This window comes from Aythya ferina (assembly GCF_964211825.1).
Source record: "Aythya ferina genome assembly, chromosome: 4".
In the NCBI taxonomy this organism is placed as follows: Eukaryota; Metazoa; Chordata; class Aves; order Anseriformes; family Anatidae; genus Aythya; species Aythya ferina.
This window is the reverse complement of record NC_140300.1, coordinates 345,522-365,456: the sequence shown is the minus strand read 5'-3', so window position 1 is coordinate 365,456 and position 19,935 is coordinate 345,522. Positions and strand designations below refer to the sequence as shown.

Genomic DNA, 19,935 nt, shown 5'->3' with positions numbered 1-19,935 from the left:
GGGTGCTGCGGCAGAGGGCGGCTCAAAGCACTGCTCCCTGCGTGCCCGTGCCTCCCACGCGGAGAACAGGCCTCCTTTCAGGCTGGCCCTGGCCTCACCAGTGGAATTTGTTCCCCGGCAAGCCCCAGCCATGGGGAGGGGCAGCCACTCGCAGGGGAAATAGCACAGACGTTTCTTGCATAGCTGTTCCGGCAGCGCTGACCGCAGCGCTTTCCAGTGCTGGAGCCAGGGCCTGCCCGGTGCCAGCTGCCCCTCTCCTCCCCTGGTCTGCCCCCAGCAGAGGCTGGAGCTGCTCCTCTGCACTGCTCAGACACAGGGCCAGAGCCTCTGGCTGAAGGACAAGAGCTGCAGCAACTGAGCTGTCTTTCTCCCTTTCACGTGTCTGGTGTCCCGATGTGTGCGCAGTCTCCCTGACTCCGTGGGGCTCTGCTCCATCCATGTCAATCCCTGTGGGGCTGCTCCCTTCGAGGCAGCCCAGCTCTGCTGTGAGCTTGCACTCCCTGCGGTTCACAGCCCTGCGGGGCTGGTGGAAGGTCATGCTGCTTGGGATTCCTGCTACATGACATCTGCATTGCATCTGGCACAGGGGAAACAACGCTTCACCACATCCATGCTGCGCCAGGGTGGCCCCATCTGCTCCTGCTGCTGTGGGCCTCCAGCAGCTCCGTGGGGCTGCGTGGGGCCAGTGCCGCTGCTGCAGCCTCCGGCAGCCCCTTCCTCCCCCCTGTGCGGGGGCAGCTCCCACACACCGTGCCGGACAGCCTGGCCGTGCTTTACCCCCGAGTTACCAGGCTCTTCTTTCCACCCCAGAGAGGACCCAGCACCCCTTGAGGAAATAGAACCAGACAACTTTATCAAGAAAATAAAATTACAACTAGGGAATGAGTGTGGGAGCTGCTGCTGGGCAGCCAGAGGCAGCACTGCCGGTGCAGGGCGGCCACAGCGTCCTGGGGAACAAGGGGCTCCTGGGGCATGACAGAGGCTGGCCCTGAGCAGGGGGGTCCCCAGGTGGGCAGAGGGTCCTGGTGCCAGCAGAGGGCAGAGCCCAAGAGAAGGCAGCTCAGGGCGACAGGAACTGGGCTGGGGGAGCAGGAGGGGATGCAGTGGGGTGGTGGGGACGGGGAGCGGGGGGAGCACGGTGCAGCAGGAGGAGGCGCGGGGCCTCCCTGGACCGTGCCCTGGTGCCGCAGCCCAGGAAGGGGGCGCAGCGTCCGGCCAGTGTTTGGGGCAGTGCCCCGGGCCGCCGGTGCCTCCAGCCCTGGCTCCCCGGTGGTGAGTCCTGGGCAGCCCCCAGAGCAGTGCAGGGCTCGGAGGTGTTGGGGGTGAGCCCCCCACCAGCTTCCTCCTGCACGTGTGGGGCGGAGGAGGGAGATGCCCATCTCCCCGGGGCTCCTGTGTCTGGGCCCTACGAGATCTGGTTGTTCAGCTGGCCCGGGTACTGCTCAAACCGCTTGCTGGCCTCCTCGCTGAGCGCGTCGCCTGGGCGGCAGAGGACAAGAGCTGTCAGCTCCAGTGCTGTCCCGCCAGCGCCTCCGCCCTTCCCCAGCCACCCCCGGCACCCCAGCCCCTGTCCCCGATGCCTGCCCGTGCCCCCAGCCTGCCCCCAGCCTGCCCCCAGCCCCTGCTGCCTCTGTCTCGGTCCCCCTCAGGACACCCCCAGCCCCACCGTGCCCTCGCCTCAGCCCGTGCTGCGTCCCTGGGCCGTTACCGATGTGGCAGCTGTGCACCCAGATACGGTGCCCGTCGTACTTGCAGTTGCACTTCATGGCGTTGTTGGTGAAGTCGCTCTCTGCCACCTCGAAGTTGGGGTTAATGACGACCTGTGGGGCGCTGACAGTGAGGCGCTGCGGGCCCCTGCCCCAGGCCCTGCAGCCCCTCACCATGTCAGCTCGGCCCTCCCAGCCCAGCGTAGCAGCTGCCCGGGGTACGGCCCCAGCACGGCCCTGTCTCCCTGGCCGCAGTGGGATGTGCTGGAGGGCTCTGAGGAGCTGGTGGCCCTGTCACTGTGCCCCATGTGCCCAAGAGCAACATTTCTTGGGGCAGGAAATGGCTTTCAGGCCGCAGCAAGCCTGAGCGGGTTCCACGCGAGCCCTGCACAACTCCAGGCCCTGGGATAGGCACAGTCCCTCCGTGCCGTGGCTCCTGGGGCCAGGCACCCTGTCCGCAGAAGGGCCAGCAGCGTGCTGAGGACCACGGGGCAGAGGCAAGCTCCAGAGCCCTCCTAGCCCCATGGCACAGCCCGCGCTGGGTGGGCTCTCCAGCATGTCCCAGGCAGTACTGCTCAGGGGGTGTGAGAGGGGCAGGGGGCACAGCTGCAGCACCTGCAGGATGTAGTTGCCGGGCTTGACGTCAGTGATGTCGATCCACTGGCAGTCGATGTCGTGCCGGTACAGGTCCCAGCAGCCCACCGTGATGCCCTGCTCCCCGAAGTTGGCACACTCGTACCGCTTGGCCACATCTGCAGGCAAGAAGAGAGCACGGCTCATCCCTGCTGCAGCCCCCTGCACAGGGGGGACACGGCAGGGACAGTGCCCCACAGCCTTGCGGTTCCCACCTTCTTCACATTCTGTGTCCTCAAGGCAGAAGCTGGCCTTGTGGCCCTCTGCCACCTTGGTGCCATTGGGAGTCAGGATGTCGTAGTGGGTGAAAATGTCCATGCTGTGGTAGTGCCTGTGAGAGAGCCCGCAACGCCCTTCTGCACCACTGCAACCCTCAGGGAGGGCCAGAGGTGGAAGCAGCAGCCGAGGAAACCCACAGAGCAAGCAGGAGACAGGTCCCACACCTGCCCGTCCCCTCAGTGCTTGGGAAGGTCCCCACAGCCCCTGCTCTGAGGCCACAACACCGCAACACTAGGGCAGAGCTCAGCCTTGCCCTGGGATGGGACACGGCTGGCCCCAGCCAGGTGGCCCCGGCAAGGGGAGGCTCAGCCCCTGCACAGCCTGCAGCCCCGTCCTTGCTCCCAATAGCCCCAGCCCCAACACCACTGTTCAGGGTCAGCCCTGAGCCAAAACTGGGGAAAATGACACGGGTCCTGGCACCACCCTCCCCCTGCCCACCAGCAGCACCACCGCCCTCCTGCTGCCCGCAGCCCCAGCCCCGGCTGTTCCCTGCACGCACCGGTGGCACTCGTGCCAGACCCAGGAGTGGCGGCCAGCCTTGGGGCGGAAATCGGCCCGGCCGTTGTTGTGGATCTGGGAGGAGAAGCGGAGCAGGCGGCGGTGCCCGTAGGGCCAGTTGGCCAGGCGGGCCGAACTGGAGAGGCAGTTCTCCTCGGCGGCACAGTACAGCATGTGCAGCGGCCGGTCCTCGATGTACGCCGTCTCCTGCACCAGCGGCGCATGCAGCAGCAGATCAGAGGCGGCTGGGGAGCAGGCGGTGGCTCAGGGATGGCTGGACACACTGCTGCGCAGCGCAAGCAGGGCTGAGCCAGCCAGGTGAACACATACCCCCCCCCCCATCAGCCGGCACAGGTGGACCTCACAGCACCCAACACCTGCAGAGCCCCTTGCCCACAGCTTCTGCCTCTGCAGCCCCTGACCCCACGGCCCCGTGCCCGCAGTCCCCATCAGCGCTCACTCTCAGAGCAGATGACGCCTGCAGCGAAGCGCGTGCCCGTGTTCCTGCAGCTCAGGCTGCTGCCGTGGTGCTGGCAGTGGCTCAGGGACATCTCGTGGCCAGCGCACTTCACACCGCTCAGCACCATCTCCGTCACGTTGCTGGCATCCCAGTACCACGTCTCCTGGGGTGGGTGAGACAGGCTGGGCCAAATGCTGTGGGTGACCCGGCTCAGACGCACTCTGCCTCAGTGTACCCTGCCCACCCACTCAAGCTGCCCCCACAGGTCCTATGGCACAGAGGGGCCACGTCCCATCAACCCTCTCAGCCCCGGGGCCATCAGGGAAGCGCCGGTGTCTGTGCTTGCCAGGGCATCACCAGGCGCCTCCCCGCCGGCACCTACCGTCACCGCGTGCAGGGAGTAGCCCAGGCCAAGCTGGCGGCAGGCCACCATGGCCTCTTTGGTGGTCCAGCCATCGCTGCACACCGTGCCCCACTTACTGCCGCGCTTCACCTCCACGCGGCCCTCGAACGCCGTCCTCCCGCCGGCTAGGCGGATCTGTGGGGAAGTCCTGGGGCCGTGAGCGTGCACCCCGCACTGCACCGCCCCCCGCCACGTCCCTGTCCCCGTGTCCCCATCCCCGTCCCCGCGGAGCAGTGGTGGTGGCGGCTCGCTGCCCTGGCCAAGCTGGCGCTAGCACCTACTTGTAAGCCGTGGTTAGCGAATCCCAGACCCAGCTGGCGACAGACCACCATCGCCTCCAGCGTACCCCAGCCTTCGCCGCAGACCAGACCCCAGCGGAGCTCGTCCCCGTCGCCAGCCCCCACCGCCACCTCGACCCGCCCCTCGAAGCGGCTCCGACCCCCGCTCAGCCGAATCTGCAGAGAAAGGCAGTGGCAGCGTCATCGGCAGCATGAGCGATGCTCCTGCTGCTGGGGCCGTGTCCCACAGCGCATCCTGCCCAGGCCGCCGGGGCCACGCGGCAGCACCTGGACGGACCCCGGGGCCAGGGCGGCACGGCATGAAGGAGGAAGCAGACAGGAGCTGAGCAGAGCCAGGCACAAGTTTTGGTGAGCTGGGAGCTCACCAAAAATGGCACTTTTGGGGCCAAAACTTTGTGGGTTTAGGAAGTGTGTATCAAAGCAGGGAAAACAATTCATTTCAAAATGTGTTCTCATTTCAGAAATGACAAGCGTGAGAGTGTTAAAAAGGTTAAAAAGCCCAAAGTGGATGAAATGAGATGCTAGGTCAAAGGAAGGTGCTGCTCCATTTGCTCATTTCATCATCAGTTTAAAAAAAAATCTCTCTTGCTTGGCCCACAGCGATTTTTTTTCAGGTGCTTCAGCAGGGAGCAGCTGGCCACACCACTGAGCAGGGGGCACCACAGAGCTCTCAGAGCCCCCAGGGCCTCCCTTCCACCACCCTACCCACAGGGGCAGTTTGGGACTCCAGTCCCCAGAAATCCCCAACCCCTCCTGGGCAGCCCTTTCCCCAGATCGGGAGGAAACAACAATGGGGTGCAGTACAGGACAGACGAGGGGACATCCCATGTCAGGTCCCATGGGCTCCCCGGGCTCAGCAGGTGACACAGGCACGGCCGTGGTCCCTCAGCCCCCCACTCCGTGGCCCCGATGCCAGGAACCCCACGGATGTGCAGCCCCCACCACAACACGCACCAAGTTCTCGTAGCCCATGTAGGGGATGTTGCAGCGGACGGCTGCATCCTCTGTGTGCTTGCAGTCCTCCTGCGTGATGTTCTTGAAGGGGCAGCTCCAGAGGGACTTCTCGGTGCCCAGGCACTGCACCTCGTTCAGGTGGATAGGCCCTGTCCCTGCAGAGAAGCTGTGGGGCTCAGCGCCCAGCCGCACCATCCCTCACCGCAGCTGCCCTTGCTCCCCTTCCGGCACAGCCCTGCCCTCCCCAAAGGACCGAGCGGCTGCAGTCCCCCAGGATGCTCCGGGCAAGCCCTGCACCACGTGCTGCCCGCAGCTGCAGCGACAGGCCTGGCTGTGGCTCGCCCAGCGTGGCCATCTGAAAGCGATGCCTGGCCCAGAACCCTCACCTTGGCCCATGCGTGCCCCAGTGAGGGCTTCCTTGGCGCTGCCGAAACCCAGCTCACGGCACACCACGCTGGCTGACAGCAGGTTCCAGCGGTCATCGCAGACTGTGCCCCACTCGTTGCTCTTGAGCACCTCGACGCGGCCCTCCCCGGCCTTCGCACCTCCCTTCAGCCGGATCCGCAGCTGCGGGGCAGTGGGGTCAGGGCATGGCAGGGGACAGCATGGGGCGGCACGGTGTGGCACAGCATGGCAGGCACGGTGCGGCACAATGTGGCACAGCACAGTGTGGCATGGCACAGCGGTGTGCCACGGCACAGCACAGTGCAGCACAGAGGTGGCTGTGACGTGCAGGGACAGAACACTGTCCCCACCTCCTGCCCCAGGGACACCGCACGCCTGCTCTTGGCCCAGCCTTGGGCTCAGAGCCCTGCAACAGGGCAGTGGCCATTGTGGGCCACCACAGCACCGCACAGCCACCCTGCAGGGCTCACCTGGCCCTGCTGCTGCTGGCGCTGCTTCTTCTTGTGGGTGCTGCCAGAGGTGAAGAGGGGCCCAGGCAGGCAGCTGACAACAGCGGGCATGCCGGCCCCGCAGGCTGTGGAGGTGTTGCCCTGGTAGAACTGGAAGGTGCACATGGAGAGGTGCACCTCTGTCCCCGTGCAGGACACGGAGTGCAGGCGGTAGTTGAGCTGCTGCCGCTCCGCGAACAGCCTGCAAGGAGAGAGCACAGCCTGCAGCACAGCCACCGGGAGCAGAGGTGTCAGTGGTTGCCCCCCCTGCAGCTGCACCGTCCCTGCCCCTCACTCCATCCCCTGGCTCCATCCCCAGCGGGATGCGCTGTGCCCCGGGGGTGCCCACCAGTTGCCAGCCCTGCCCCTGTCCCAGCAGCACAGGGACACGCGTGGCTCCAGCAGCGCTGAGCAGGGCTCCAGGCACTCGGGCTGCCCACTGGAGCCATTTACCTCTTCCTGGACCCTACGTCCTCCCTGCGCTTTTGTTTAGGCTGAGATTTGGAGGCCAGCCTGGAAAACAGAAAACAACCATCAAGGAGCCCGGGGCCCCAGGCTGTCACCTCTCCCTGGAGACTGAGCTTGGCATGCGTGCCCCTGGCGATCCTCATGCACATCCACTTCGTGTCATGCGTGGGTGCAATGGCATCATCTGCTGCCAGCAATATGACACAACTGCCCTCCACAGCAATGATGCAGTTTCCTGCCCACATCCCGCCAGGAAACTGTGACAGATGCAGCAACATCCCGTGCTGCTTTGACACACAGCAGAAGATCAAACACCAGTGGCAATGATTTGATCTGTCAGGTGCAAGTGAGGTATGCCCCTGTCCTCATCCAGACACCAGACAACGTCACTGTGCTTTGCTCCAAGGGGAGCAGGAGACCTAGCAAGCACGGCGCCAAGCTAGCGGTGCATGTGGACAGTGCTCTCCCCGAAGCCATGGGGATGGTGAGACACTCTGCGAGCTCACCGCACCCAACTTCAGCGCGGGGAGTACCCTGGGTTCACACTGAGCAGCACAGAGAAAACCGTAGAATGCTGGTGTGTTGTGTGTCCCCACACACACACCAAAAATGGTTTGTTTTGCTTGGTGGGGAGGAAGACACTGAGCACAGCCAAATCCCCAGGGACCAGGAGAAAAGAGTGACAAAACAGGGCAGGGGACTGCAAGCTCCCCAGAAACTAGGGATAAGGCAAAACCAAGCCTGGCAGCTGTCCTGCCAGCCTACAGCACATCAGTGTCAGCCCACGCAGCCCAGTGAGCCCCGTGACACAGCGCACGACAGTCAGGACGAGGGTTCACACAAATGTTCAGAGGACATCAGCACCCATCAGCACTCCTGAGACCACAGGTAGATCCTGTGCCCAATGCTGGGTCTCCTGATACAAGAAAGATATCAGCAAAGTGGAGCGAGCCCTGCAGACAGCACCGGGACAGCCAGGGACTGGCAGAGAAATGGGAAGCCGGGCTGCTGCAGCCTGGTGATGATTTGGCTCCAGGGGCTCAGGCAGCCCCCAACCTGCACCCACAAAGGGCTGTCAGGAAGCCGGAGCCAGGCTCTTCACGGCTGCTAATGACAGGTGCACAAGTGAAAGCAAGCAAAATTTGCAAGAAGAGGGTCACACTAGATGTAAGGAAAACTTTCCCCATGAGAGTCACTCAGCATCAGAGCAGAGTCTACAAGGCTGTGGGATCTCTGTCCTTGTCTTTCAAAAGCCAGCTGGATGAAGCCCTGAGCCAGCCCACAGCGCTGCAGGAGATGTTGGACCAGAACCCCGAGGTCCCTTCCAGCCGGGATTACCCATTACCATCACTCCGTGCGGGCTGCAGACGTGCAGCCTGAACAGCTCAGCCCAGGCAAACCAGAGCTTGGCTCCTGTGGCAGGCAGAGGAAAGGGAGCGGATCGCTGCTTACAGACGTGGCGCAGCATTTTGCCCAGTGCCACGTGGATAATGCCCGCTCAGTGGGAAAGAGGTAGAGGGCACCAACCAGACAAAGCAGCACCAGAAAGTTGCAGCAAGAGGGATGTGTGAGTGGGGCTTTGAGGAGACCCCCACAGGCTGACCCCATCTGGATTCCCACCACCAGCACAGGCAGAGCTACAGGAGCTGGGGACAGTGCCCATCGATGACACAGTGCTAGGAGGTCACAGTGAAGGACTTGGGATGGGCCAAGAGCACATGGGGCACCTTCAGCACCACGGGGATGGTGGGACCGAGCTGAAGCAGGGCAGGGGCAGAGCAGCTTCTCCACATGATGGGCTCAAGCGAGAGGTACCATGCAACAGCCCAAGGAGCATGGGCTTTGGATGGCTTTGGAAGTAGCCTGGGTCTCTGCACCCACTGCCAAATCCGTCAGCAGCAGTGCAGGGCCAGAGGGAAAGGGCGGCCAGACTGTCCCTGGGGTCAGGCAGAATGGCAGCAAGAGCGAGTGGGCAGACGGTGCAAGAGATCCCGGGCAGGTGCAGCACCTGGGACAAGACCTACCAAACCACGACCATCAGCCCAGTGCACAGCACCACCAGCACCACCATGCCCACTGCCCTGGTGCCCAGCACCACCAGCACTGCTGAGCAAGCACTTTAATGCCCGCGCCATCCCACCCCATGGGGAATAGGGAAGTGCGCAGCCTTTCCAGCTTCCCCACTGCCACTTTCTGCAGAAAGTAGCCCATTCCTGCAGTCCACTCTCCCTATCCACCAGGAGAGAGAGCTCCTTTCCGAGGCTTCCCTGTCCCCGCAGGGCTGCAGCACAGGCACCACAGCCCTCCCCATGACTTCCACCAGGACCCTGCCCACAACGGGTCTGCTCTGCAGACACAGACCCTGCCCACTGTGCGGGACAAGGCTGCTTGGCCTGGGGCACCAGCAGCCTAGGAGAAAGAGCATCTCTCATGGGGGACAGGGGACCCCAGTGCACCCAGAAAGGTCCCACTGGAGTGGGCTCTTCCTGCCCAGCACACCACAGGCTGCTCTGTCCAGATCCGCTCATGCCAGGATCCGCTCGGACTGCAGAGACTGGCGGGACAGGACAGCCCGGCGCTGCCCAGGGCTCAGCAGACGGGGCGCCCCAGCCCCTTACCTGCTGCCCAGCCTTGGGCTCCGTCCCTTCGTCCTGGCTGCGCGCTTCAACCGCCTGCAGGAGCAACACCCTGGCTGTGCGGTGAGGGGTGCGCACAGTGCTGGGAACCGCACCGCGGGCAACACACCCACACCCGGACCCCTCCCTTGAGTCACAGTGCTGTGGCAGCATCCCTGCCTGGCTCACGACAAACCACCCTGGGCACAGGGACCCCCGCACTCCCTATGAGAGGGAAATGTGGAGGTGCACCACTGCCAGGGAGCAAAACTTGCCCTCTTGGTCAGGCTCTGCAGTGGTGCATGGGGAGAATGGTGGCCCCAAGCCGTGCCACGGACCCCTAGCTTGGTTAGCTAGTGCCCAAATGGCCCATGGAGCTAGGGCTGGGTGAACTGCAGGGACGGGAGGGATGCTGGGGAGCCTCAATGCCCAACAGCAAGCTCCCAACTGTCCCCCCAGCACTGCCCCTGGCATACCCCAGTGCTGCTCCAACACCCCAGCCACACGGGACTCCTTGCCAGCCCCACTCACTTGTAGAAGTTCCTGTTCACCTTCTTCTCTGCAGGGAAGCCCATCATGCCACAGATGACACGGCTGTTCTTGGTGTCCCAGCCCTCGTCGCAGATCTGTGCCCAGCCATCCTTGTAGCGCACCTCCACGACACCCTCTGTCACTGGCAGCCGCCGCCGGGCCCCTGACACCACCGGCCGCAGGCGAACCTCCTCCACGTGGCTCTGCTCTGTCTGCAGGGCAGGGGTCACCCCAGGCTTGCTTGGCACCCCGCTCCCTGCCAGCCCAAGGATGCCCTGCAGGAGGGGGGGTCCCCAGACCCATGCAGGGAACAGGGACAGGACGGTCCCATCTCCAATGGCCCAGGATAGCCAAGTACCTATCCCTGTCCCTGGTCCCTCAGGTCTATTTCCAGGACTGCAGCCAGGAGAGCCAGTGCTGCCATCCCTTCACCTCAGAACCTTGTATCCAGACCCCAGCCCAGGCACCCTCCCAGGGCAGGACGGCAGCAAAGGGTACTGGATGCTGGACACAGCCTGCAGGACATGGCTCCAGCACCCCTCTCTTGGTGGGACCCCAGCTAGCGCATGCCCAGAGCTGCGCCATGTCCCCACACCCCAGGTGTGGTCTGAGAAACAGCCTGGAAGAGAGATAGAGGGGAGCGGCCACACATGCCAGCTGAGTGCAGCGTGCAGGAGCAGGTCTGGGACCAGGGCCCCTGGCAGACAGGAGACAGGGGAATACAGTCTGCAGGGGCACAGGACAGCCACAAGGGAAGGAGCAGCTCAGGATGCCCAGGGGATGCCCAGGGGATGCCGTGGCAGTACTGCACTCCACGTGGGGCAGGATTTGCCTGCTGCAGGGCTGCACATCGCAGCCCCTCCTCCCCACTGGCAGGCACAGACAGAGGGCACCGCGGGTCCTGCACGCGGGCGCCTGCCGGGCTGCAGTGAGAAAGCTGCCCCCAGCCAGGCAGGGAGGTCAAAAGCCAGGCAGGGCTGCCTGAGACACAGCACCCTCACCTCAATGACGTTGGAGTCCTTGAAGCCTGGGATGCGCTCGTCCTTGCAGATGACTCCTGCATCTTCCTCGTGGCTGCAGTCACTGTTCCCCCAGCCACGGTGTTTGCAGTCCCCAATGCTCTTCTCACCTCCCACACAATTCACGTTATCCAGCCAGATCCGCCCTGCCACATGCCAGGGCCAGAGGTGAGAGGGAACCAAGCCCACACAGCAGCCCCCAGGAGCAGGGAAGGTGCCAAGGCCACACAGACATGTAGCAGGCACATGGAGATGAGGCTGGGGCAGCCCTCCCTTGGCACAAAGCTGGGGCCAGACATGCAACGAGGGAAAGCCTGAGTGTGGGAGCAGCTGGTAGGGAGTCTCCACAGCACCTGGGGCCTGTATGGCATCTCGCCTGCACGCAGCCTGCTGCCCCTCTGCACATGTCCTAAGCAGCACAGCGCTGCAGCCACCTGCACCACCCAGGGCATGCACAGCCCACTGTCATAGTGTGTGCATCCTCCCTAAGTGCTGGGGACACACATGCACACATGCACACACACACACGTGGAGTTTCCAAGTCTGCTTTGCACATGCACGCACACGCAGGCGCACACACACACGCACATCCACGCTGCCAGGCACTCTGCAGACATGGGGTCCTGCTGTCCCCCACACCAGCCTCGTGCAGCACACGGCTGCGCCTCTTACCAACGCCTTTGCCGTACTTGGCGCTGTGGGCCCAGCCAGTGGCAGCCACAAAGCCGAGGTGCCGGCACAGCACGTGAGCGTTGGCCAGTGTGAAGTCGTCATCGCAGATGGTGCCCCATTCATCGTTGTAGAAGACCTCGATGCGGCCCTCGTTGTGCTTGCGTGGGTAGCCAGCCAGCCGAAACTTCAGCTGGGGCGTGGGGCTGCGCGTGGGGCCCGGAGGGGTGGGCTGGGCGCTGGCCCCCCACAGCCACAGCCCCCCCAGCAGCACCAGCAGCTCCTGCCACATCCACGTGCTGTGGTGTCCCATGGCGGCGTGGCCCTGTGTGGGGAGACAGCGTCAGGGCAAGCAGGAGAACTGCATCGTGCCGCAATGCCAGCTCGGCCCGGTGCTGTGAGGTGAAGCCCCCCACTCCTGCACAGCTCTGCCGGGTGCCAGCACGCCCGTGTGTCCCGTCCCCAGCCGGGGACAGCCCCTGGCCACCGCCCGCCTGCCCCCCCAGCCCCGCTGCCCCCCAGCCCCGCTGCCCGCCATCCCCGGCCCCTCGCCCCGCTGTGCTGCTGGCTCACATTTCCCGCGCTGAGAACGACAGCAGATGTGCCAAGCAGATGTGCATCACCTCCAGAAAGGAGGGGCACCGGCTGCTGGAGCAGAGGTGCTGGGACAGGGCCAGGGAATGGGGGGGAGCCTGGCTGGGCTGGCGGTGGACCTCGGTGCGCCACCGGCCGCACAGCAGCCGGGGCCAGAGCTGCTGACCAAGGGGCTGCCAAGCCACGCTCCTGCCCACTGTCAGGAGCGACGCAACCAGAGCCGTTTACATCTCTCCCTGTGAGGCATTTTCTCCAGCCCTTCAGTAACATTTGTGGTTCCCTGAGAATACCTGTGGGAGATGCGGTATTCCTGCACCAGCCTCGTTGACAAACAATGGTGAAAACGTTTCTCTGTAAACCTCCTTCACCCTATTCCCAAGTCTGCCGCCAGGGACCACCTTAACCCCCTCAGCGCCACGCAGCCTGGGACCAGCATACCTGTGCAGGCAGCACCAGCACTGCTCCAGGCTGGGCTGGCGGCGTGTTTGGCGGCACAGCACCAAGGCACAGCGAGCTGCACAGCACCAAGGCACGGCGAGCCTCCTGCCACAGGGCTGCAGCCCCACACCTTGCCCCCAGCCGGCCCGTTGCACAGTGCCCCCTCCACCTGGGAGCCCCTCCTGGGACAGGCCCAGCACCCAAACCCACCAGGAGCACATCCCACATGCCTCACTCACACAGGTTGTCATTAGATAACTAAAAAAATAAGGTCCAGCACAGTCACCTAAAGGCTGGGGTGATTTCAGGCTGATGTCGAGCTACAGGGCTATGCAGAAGGGAAAGCAAATGCAAGCCCTGCACATGCTCCTGCTCGGGCCTGTGCCTCTCGCAGACAAGCCCCATGGTGCCGGCACACTTCCTCTGCCAGCCCCCGCCCTGTGCGCCCCATCCCCTGCTCCCTCGCAGCTCCAGCGTGCTGGTTTGATGGGGCCACAGAGCTGTCAGAGCCCCTTTCTTGGGGCGAGATACATCCCTGTGCTGCACTGGGACAATCGCCCTGCGCCTTGCCACCAGCACGGAGCCTAGGCTCAGGGACGGACCCACAGCCCCGTGTCCACCCATGGGATAGGTTTTCTATGGGAATCAGCCCTGCTCCTGCTCTGTCATGCCTCTCTTTTCCAGGTCACCACTCCAGCCTCCAGTGACTCCTGAACACGAAGCAGGGACAGGCAGACAAACCCTTCCCTGTGCCCATTGCCCTGGACACCTGCTGCCTCCTGCCCCTTCGGGCTGGGACACCAGCACGGTGCCAGCGAGTCCCAGTGCCTGCAGGGACATGCGAGGAGGGAGGGCGATGGCAAGGGGACCAACAGCACTGCTCCACGGCCAGCGCAGACGTTGCAGCAGGAAGACGCCGACCCCTGTGGGGCAATCGCATCAACTCTGGCCCTGCTCTTTCCTCTGTCACATCTTGGGACATGGGGGACACAGCAGCACTGATGGGGACAGTACCAGGCACTGGGGGTCAGGAATGCGCCCCATGAGCCCTTGGGTTTGCAGTGGCTGGCTCTGGGCTACCCGTGCCTCAGCTGCCTGCTTTGGCATTGCAAGAACAAAGTGAAGCCCAGCAGGAAGCATATTTGTGGGCAGGCAGCAGGAAAATGCTTTGCTGAACCTTTTAATCAGCCTGTTAGGCAGGAGAAAGGGGAGGGCAGGCACAAAGGGCCATCCCAGCTCTGCCAGCGGGGGCAGGCAGGGCAGGAGTGCTCCAGTCGTGTTTCTTCTCTGTCTAGAAAGCAGTGAGGGGATCAGTTTAACATCTCACAGCAGTAATAAAACGCTTCTTATTCTGTGCATCAGTCAGAGGGGACGTCCTGTCCTTCCCAACTGAAGCAATGTAAATCTGCAGGGCTACGCTGCGCCACACGTCACACACAAGTGCTTGCCAGCAAGTCTGGGCCCTCTCAGTGCTAATTTTAACTCACCTGGGGAGACTGTGGAATCTGCAAGCACACGTGGAGCTAAAGCTTCCCCCGCACTTGCACTGAACGAGGCAGGCAATCTTTGCTGGTGCTGACTGCAGGCAAGCTCCAGGCTGCTTTGCGATGGGGCCAATACAACACTAAAGGGCAGCAGCACAATTAATGCCAGTCTCCACAGTTCTGCAGAAATAGTCCATGTCACAAAGCTGGTGTGACCTTTTATGAGATCACAAGTTTGGTTAATTGAAGTAACTGTGTTGATACAACAGGCTGAGACTGGAAGGCATTCGATTCATCTTGCATGACCTTTTAATGAATGATTAGCACTCAACAAAATCAGTGCACCTTCTGCTAAGTGGATTAAAACTGGACACCTGCTGTAACTAAAATGTGGTTACAACTGGAAAGTCACCATTCAGTGGGCTCTCTGGTGAAGATCACATGCTTCTCAAAAGCAAAACCATGTCTGAAGGAGAAAAAAAGTCCTCTCCTGGTACAGTCTGCAAAGACTGAAATGGGCAGAGTGTGTAGATGGGGACAGACCTGGGTGGCCTGGCAAAATGGCATCACATAGACCATACCCTTGTCTAGAAGGAAATGTAAGGGCAAGAACAGAGCATGCAGGATCAGAGACCAGAACACAGCACCCAGGAAAGTGCTCGGTCTGTCTGTAGCCATAGAAGGCCAGCAGCAGGAGTGCCTTGGGACAGGGCGGGGATGCTCTGCTGCTTCCCTGTTGTGGTGCCCACAGCTCAGCCACCCCTGTCTTTGCATTCAAAAGCTCTCTGTGGATTTGTCTTCCTCACAGTCCTTCAGTTGCTTCTGAACCTGCTTAAATCCTACCACCCCTTTCTGTATTAACTACAGCTCGCTGAAGGGGTCCTGCTGTCACCGCCTGCACTGCTCCTGGGTCACCGCTGTCCTCTGTAGAGGCTCCAGCGTCCCCTTCCCTACTTGCTCCCGCTGCCTCAGCTCAGCCTGTCCTCAGCCCCTGCCGTCTGCCCCCTGCCCTTGGTGAGGTCGGCACAAGCCTGCAGCACTTCCCACGTGCATCCAGGAGCGCGGTTAGGTTGGCAGCATGGACTCCCTGCGGGAAAAACAAGCCATTTTCCCATTCCTGTAACATCTCCCTCGCGCAATGCACTCTGAGGATTGGTGTCACAGACCTTGGGCTAACAGGGCTGGCGTTGTCCAGATCATTTTTTCCACTTTCTTAAATGCCAGCAGTGCATTTGCTCCTCCAGCATGGTGACACTGCCCCATTTCCTTGCTCACTGGAAGCTTTGCTCCCGGACCCAAGTGCTGCTGTGGAAACAGGGAGCCCCCTGCCCGCCCTGCCCCAGGCAGCTGCGGCACAGTCCCACAGGCTTCCAACGGGGCAGATCTGCACTCAGCATCTCTTGATTTCAAGCCTGGGCCCTTCCCTGCAGCTCCTGTCTCTGGATCACTGCAACCAGAGGGCCAACCGCTGACTCAGTCCAACGGGACCACAGTCCTGCCGGCTGGATCTGCTGCGGGCATGAGGTCTGTGCCAGGGCTAGGGGCTCTTTGGCAGGCACAGACAAGCTGGGGGTTGCCTGCACCCTGGAAGGGCTGATCTACCTGAGCGAGAGTCCTGAGGGGGCATCGCCCTCACTTCTCCCTCTGGCCAGAGGCAGGGGCACCCCTTTGTCCAGCCTCCGTGCGGCTGCTGGAGGCCGTGAGGGGACAGGCTGTTTGGTCCTGCTGGGAGCAAGGGGGCTGCCACCCCTCCAGCACAGGGGATGCTTGATGTGAGCAGCAGTACAAGGGGTGTCAGGGAGGACGCTAGCTCTGCTCCTAAGGACCAGAGATCAGCATGAACCTCACACATCCACTGGAGAACAGATGTGCAGGCAGCTGGGGGCATGGACAGGCAACACCTGTGGAGAGGGTCAGGGGCCAAGAATTGCCTGGGACAGGGATGGGTGCCCTGGCTGCCACTGTTACCCAGAAGCTGGGCACAATCCTGCCCAGACTCGCCTGCCCCAGGGCCCCAGGCACCCCACTGCTGGCTTCTGTCTGCAGCCACAAAGTCCCCTCTCTGACAGGGGTTTTGTGCAAGGCGCTCCTGCATTCCCCTGGCAGGTGAATGGGGCTCGGACACACACCCAGCTGGGGGGATGGGCTGGCCCCCAGCAAGCACCAGCCATAGATGCTGGAGAGCAGTCCAGGTCCTTGTGACTGCCCAGGAAACCTCAGGAAACGCAGAATAACAGAATGGCTGAGGTTGGAAGGGACCTCTGGAGATCACCTAGTCCAACCCCCCGGCCAAGCAGGATCACTCAGAGCACGTTGCGCAGCATCACATCCAGGTGGGTTTTGAATGTCTCCAGAGAAGGAGACTCCACAGCCTCTCTGGGCAACCTGTGCCAGTGCTCTTTCACGCTCCCAATAAAGAAATGTTTTTTCATATTAAGCTGGAACTTCCCATGTTTCAGTTTGTGCCGTTGCCTCTTGACTGGCCCTGTCCTCCCAAAAGATATTTATACACATGGATAAGATCTTCTCTTGGTCTCCTCTTCCCCAAGCTAAACAGGCCCAGCTCTCTCAACCTCTTTTCATATGAGAGATGCTCCAGTCCTCTCATCACCTTTGTAGCCCTCCACTGGACTCGCTCCAGTAGCTCCATCTCCCTCTTGTACTGGGGAGCCCAGAACTGGACACTATCCTCCAGGTGTGGCCTCACCAGGGCTGAACAGAGGTGCAGGATCTCCTCCCTTGACCTGCTGGCAACACTCGCTGTAGTGCACCCCAGGATAACATCGGCCTTCTTGGTCACAAGGGTGCATTGCTGTCTCATGGAATGTCCCAGCCAGGCATGTGCGAGGCCCCAGCCCCTTCCTGGCAAACAGTAGGGATGGAGCTGGTTGTGGGTACCTGAGTGCACCACAGAGCCGAGACCACAGGATCCACACCCCCAGCCCGGCTGCAGGGTCCCCTCTGTGCTGAGGGCAGCTCCATGTGGCAGCAGGAACTGTGGCACTGCTTGACCTGCTTCCAAACCAGCCCCACCACTCTGCCCTTCCCAGCAAACAAGGGCTCCAGTGCCCCACAGGAGCTGCACTCCCTAGCCCCAGTGCCCTCAGCATGGCTCTGCTCCCCCAGCATGGGGGCTGTGCCCTCCAGGGGCTCAGCTGTACCAGCAGAAGCGAGCAGTGGCAGCGGGGGAACCCCAAGTATGGGGATGTTGGCTCCGAGGCTGTGCTATTCAGAACCCACCAGGCACTGGGACAGGCCCTGGTCTGCCCCAGAAAAACCTCAGTGAATAGTAAACAGGCTTGGGAAGGAGCAGATGAAGCAGATACAGAGCAGGTCGGTGTGTTGGGTCCTCATGCATGCCAACAGCCAAGCGCAGGTCACCTCCATGGCATGGGGACAAGGTCCCAGGCAGCAGCAGCAGGGAAGGGCCAGGCTGGGGTGGCACCACAGGAGTGGTCTCTCTCAGCAGTGCTGCACAGGAGGCCTAAGGCATGCACAGGGAGGTGCAGCAAAGCAGGCACTGACAGACTGGAAGGACTTGGAGAAGAGCAGAGCAAATGACCGATGACCTGGGAAGCCTGCCAGCAGAAGGAGGAAGCAGCTCCCTCTGTTTATCCATCACTGGGAAGGTCAAGAGGTGATGGGATCACACTCTGACAAGGCCCATGCCGGGACATCCCTGAGAGCAAAGGGTCATGTCCCCAGCACAGGGGCAGGAGAAGGTCTGTTAGGTCCCATGGTTTCAGGCACTGGGCTCTGTTCCTTCCCCATCTCCCTGGGGCCCCAGCACACACAGGCCAGAGCCTGGCTTCCCGCACCGGCCCTTTCGCAATCCTGGCTGCCTGGACTGGCCTCCTTCGTCCTCCTGCTTCCCAGCAGCCCAGGGGTGCTGGAGCCGAGGGTTGTGACAGCCCTGCCTCACTGGGCCAGGACCGGCTGGACCTGCCAGCAGGGACCCCGCAGGATAGGAGGCACAGGAGAAGTACAGCGAAGTCCAGGGACTGCAGGGCTCCCAGCTGAACTGCTCCCAGTGGCACCGAGGAACACCCCAGGGTCACCCCGGCAGCCCCACCACACTGGCAGGCTCAGTGACACCTCCCCACACCACCACCTCCTGGTGGGGCTGGCTGGGGGCTCGCTGTCTCTGGCTGACCAGAAAGAAGGCTGCGTGCCTGTCCCCGCCGTCCCACTGCGTGTCCCTGTCCCAGGCGGTGATGGGGACACTGCTGTAGACGCCCCGACACTGGGGCTGTCCTGAGTGCCAGCCGGGGACAGAGTACCTGAGTGCACTTACCAGGTCCAGCCCACTGGTTCAAGCAGTCCTGAGCCCTTTGGACTGTCTGATGTCCCCTGTTCTGCTGTCAGCCTTTAAGCCAGGGCAGCACACAGTGCAGCTCTTTGCAGTTCCTAACATCACTGGGTTTCCCCGAGACACAGCAGGGAGATGGTTGCCAACTCTGCTCTCAGCTCCTCTGGGCTCTGGAGGGGCAGGCAGGAGGGGAAGACCCCAAAGGAATGTGCAGATGCTGTAGCCGTTGGCCACAGTCTCAACAGCCCAGCCAGGCTAGGATGCAAACCACGGGTCCGGGGGGGGGGCAGGCACCGCAGGGCAGGGAACCAGCCATCTCAGAGCTACTGAGAGCAAGGAGACCTGCCCTGCTGCCTGCCAACTCCTCTGGAGAGCAGCTGGGAGGATGCAGGACGTGCCCAGGCCCTCCAGCCTTCACGCCTTGCGTCCCTTCATCCTTCCTCTCTTCCAGCGAAGAAGCAAATTCCATCTTCATGGAAATCCTGAGTCTCCACCGCCCTTTGTAAACCACAGCTCAGCAAACGAGCCTCCTGAAGGCAGGCGCTGCTCAGCACGTTCAGGGCTACGCGTGGCTGCGCAGCCCCGAGGCAGCACCCCGCTAACCTGCCGGGGCTGACGGGCACCCCTTCGCCTTCCCCTTCCCCTTCCCCTTCCCAGCAAGCGCGTGGGGAACGCACGCCGCAGCCGGACACAAACCTTTGCACCCCGCCAAACGCCGCCGCGCGGCACGGCGAACATGGCACAGCTCCCCCAGCCACGGCGCCGCCGGCACCGCGCACAAAGCAGGCTTTCTGTACCGGGCGCGGGGCACCCCCCGTGCGGCCGCCGGCTGGGGCAGCCCGTCCCGCCGGCACCGCGCAGCCGCGCCGGGGAACCGGGGGTCGGGGACGGAGCTGGAGCGCCCCGCGCAGTCACGCAGCCCTCGCGCGGGACGGCCCCACGCAGCCCCCATTCATCCCCCGCGCCGGCAGCCGCCCGGCCGCCCCCCGCCCGGCTCTGCAGCGCGCCTCGCGACCCCGGCCCGGCGCCCGCACCGCGCCGGGAGCCCCGCGCGAGCCGCGAAGCCTCCCACGCGCGGCCCCTCGCCGCGAGCCCCGGGGCCACGCGGGGCGCCCCAGGCACCCGCGCCCAGCGCCGCGCCCGCCGCCCCCCGCGCCCAGCCCCGCCGCTCCGGGCCGGTCCCGAGCCGCGCTGCCCGCCCCGGGCCCCGGGCCGTACCTCTCGTCCCCACGGGCTGCGCGGCTGCGACGGCGCCGGGCGAGAGCGTCCAGCCGAGTGCCGGCGGGGCCGTGCCGAGCAGAGCCGAGCCGAGCCGCCCCTCTCCGCCCCGGCCCGCCCCGCGCAGCGCCCCAGTGTCCGGGGCCGGCCCCGCCGCCCCGGCCCGCGCGGAGCGGCCCCGGCCCGGCGCCCCGCACGGATCCGGCCGCGGCGGGGCCCCGCTGCCCCGGGGGGCTCCGCTCCGGGGCCGGCACCGGACCCCGGCACGGGGCCTCCAGCTCGGCCTTCTCCCTGCAGGGTCCCCGGCATTGCGCCCCCGCCCCGTGAGCACCGCGCTCCCGGCACAGCCCCCGGCGGACCCGGGAACGGGGACCGGGCTGCAGACCCCCGCAGAGCAGCTCCCGGGCATGGAGCAGTGCATCCCGGTGAGGCACGGGGAAGGACAGGGGCTGCCCGAACCCCCCG

At 63.5% G+C, this 19,935-nt stretch overlaps 1 protein-coding gene across 6 annotated transcripts; it reads right to left on the bottom strand.

Annotated features, from left to right (window-relative positions):
* Positions 1-827: 827 nt before the first annotated feature.
* LOXL3 (lysyl oxidase like 3) lies at positions 828-19,794 on the bottom strand. 6 transcript variants are annotated; one of them, XM_084516326.1, is made up of 16 exons: positions 19,471-19,794; positions 11,431-11,752; positions 10,741-10,904; positions 9,740-9,951; positions 9,212-9,265; positions 6,579-6,638; positions 6,108-6,327; positions 5,619-5,799; positions 5,233-5,387; positions 4,261-4,434; positions 3,577-3,739; positions 3,118-3,361; positions 2,555-2,670; positions 2,322-2,458; positions 1,709-1,820; positions 828-1,479 (listed from the first exon to the last, which is right to left on the bottom strand). In XM_084516326.1, exons 1-16 carry the CDS (start codon positions 19,777-19,779, stop codon positions 1,406-1,408), a joined length of 2,697 nt encoding a protein of 898 aa, XP_084372452.1. In that variant the 5' UTR covers positions 19,780-19,794; the 3' UTR covers positions 828-1,405. The 6 variants fall into 6 exon arrangements, with proteins under 6 accessions (XP_084372452.1, XP_084372447.1, XP_084372448.1 ...); XM_084516321.1 differs by lacking the exon at positions 9,212-9,265; XM_084516322.1 differs by lacking the exons at positions 4,261-4,434; positions 9,212-9,265 and adding an exon at positions 3,959-4,114.
* Between the last annotated feature and the right edge of the window lie 141 nt (positions 19,795-19,935).

Coding starts and splice junctions, on each gene's coding strand:
- LOXL3 (XM_084516326.1), bottom strand. CDS start 19,779: ATGCCGGGGACCCTGCAGGGAGAAGGCCGAGCTGGAGGCCCCGTGCCG. Junction 6,639..9,211: donor AGCCCAAGGCTGGGCAGCAG/GTAAGGGGCTGG, acceptor TCTGTTTTCCAG/GCTGGCCTCCAAATCTCAGC. Junction 3,740..4,260: donor TCGCTAACCACGGCTTACAA/GTAGGTGCTAGC, acceptor CACCCACCCCAG/GAGACGTGGTACTGGGATGC.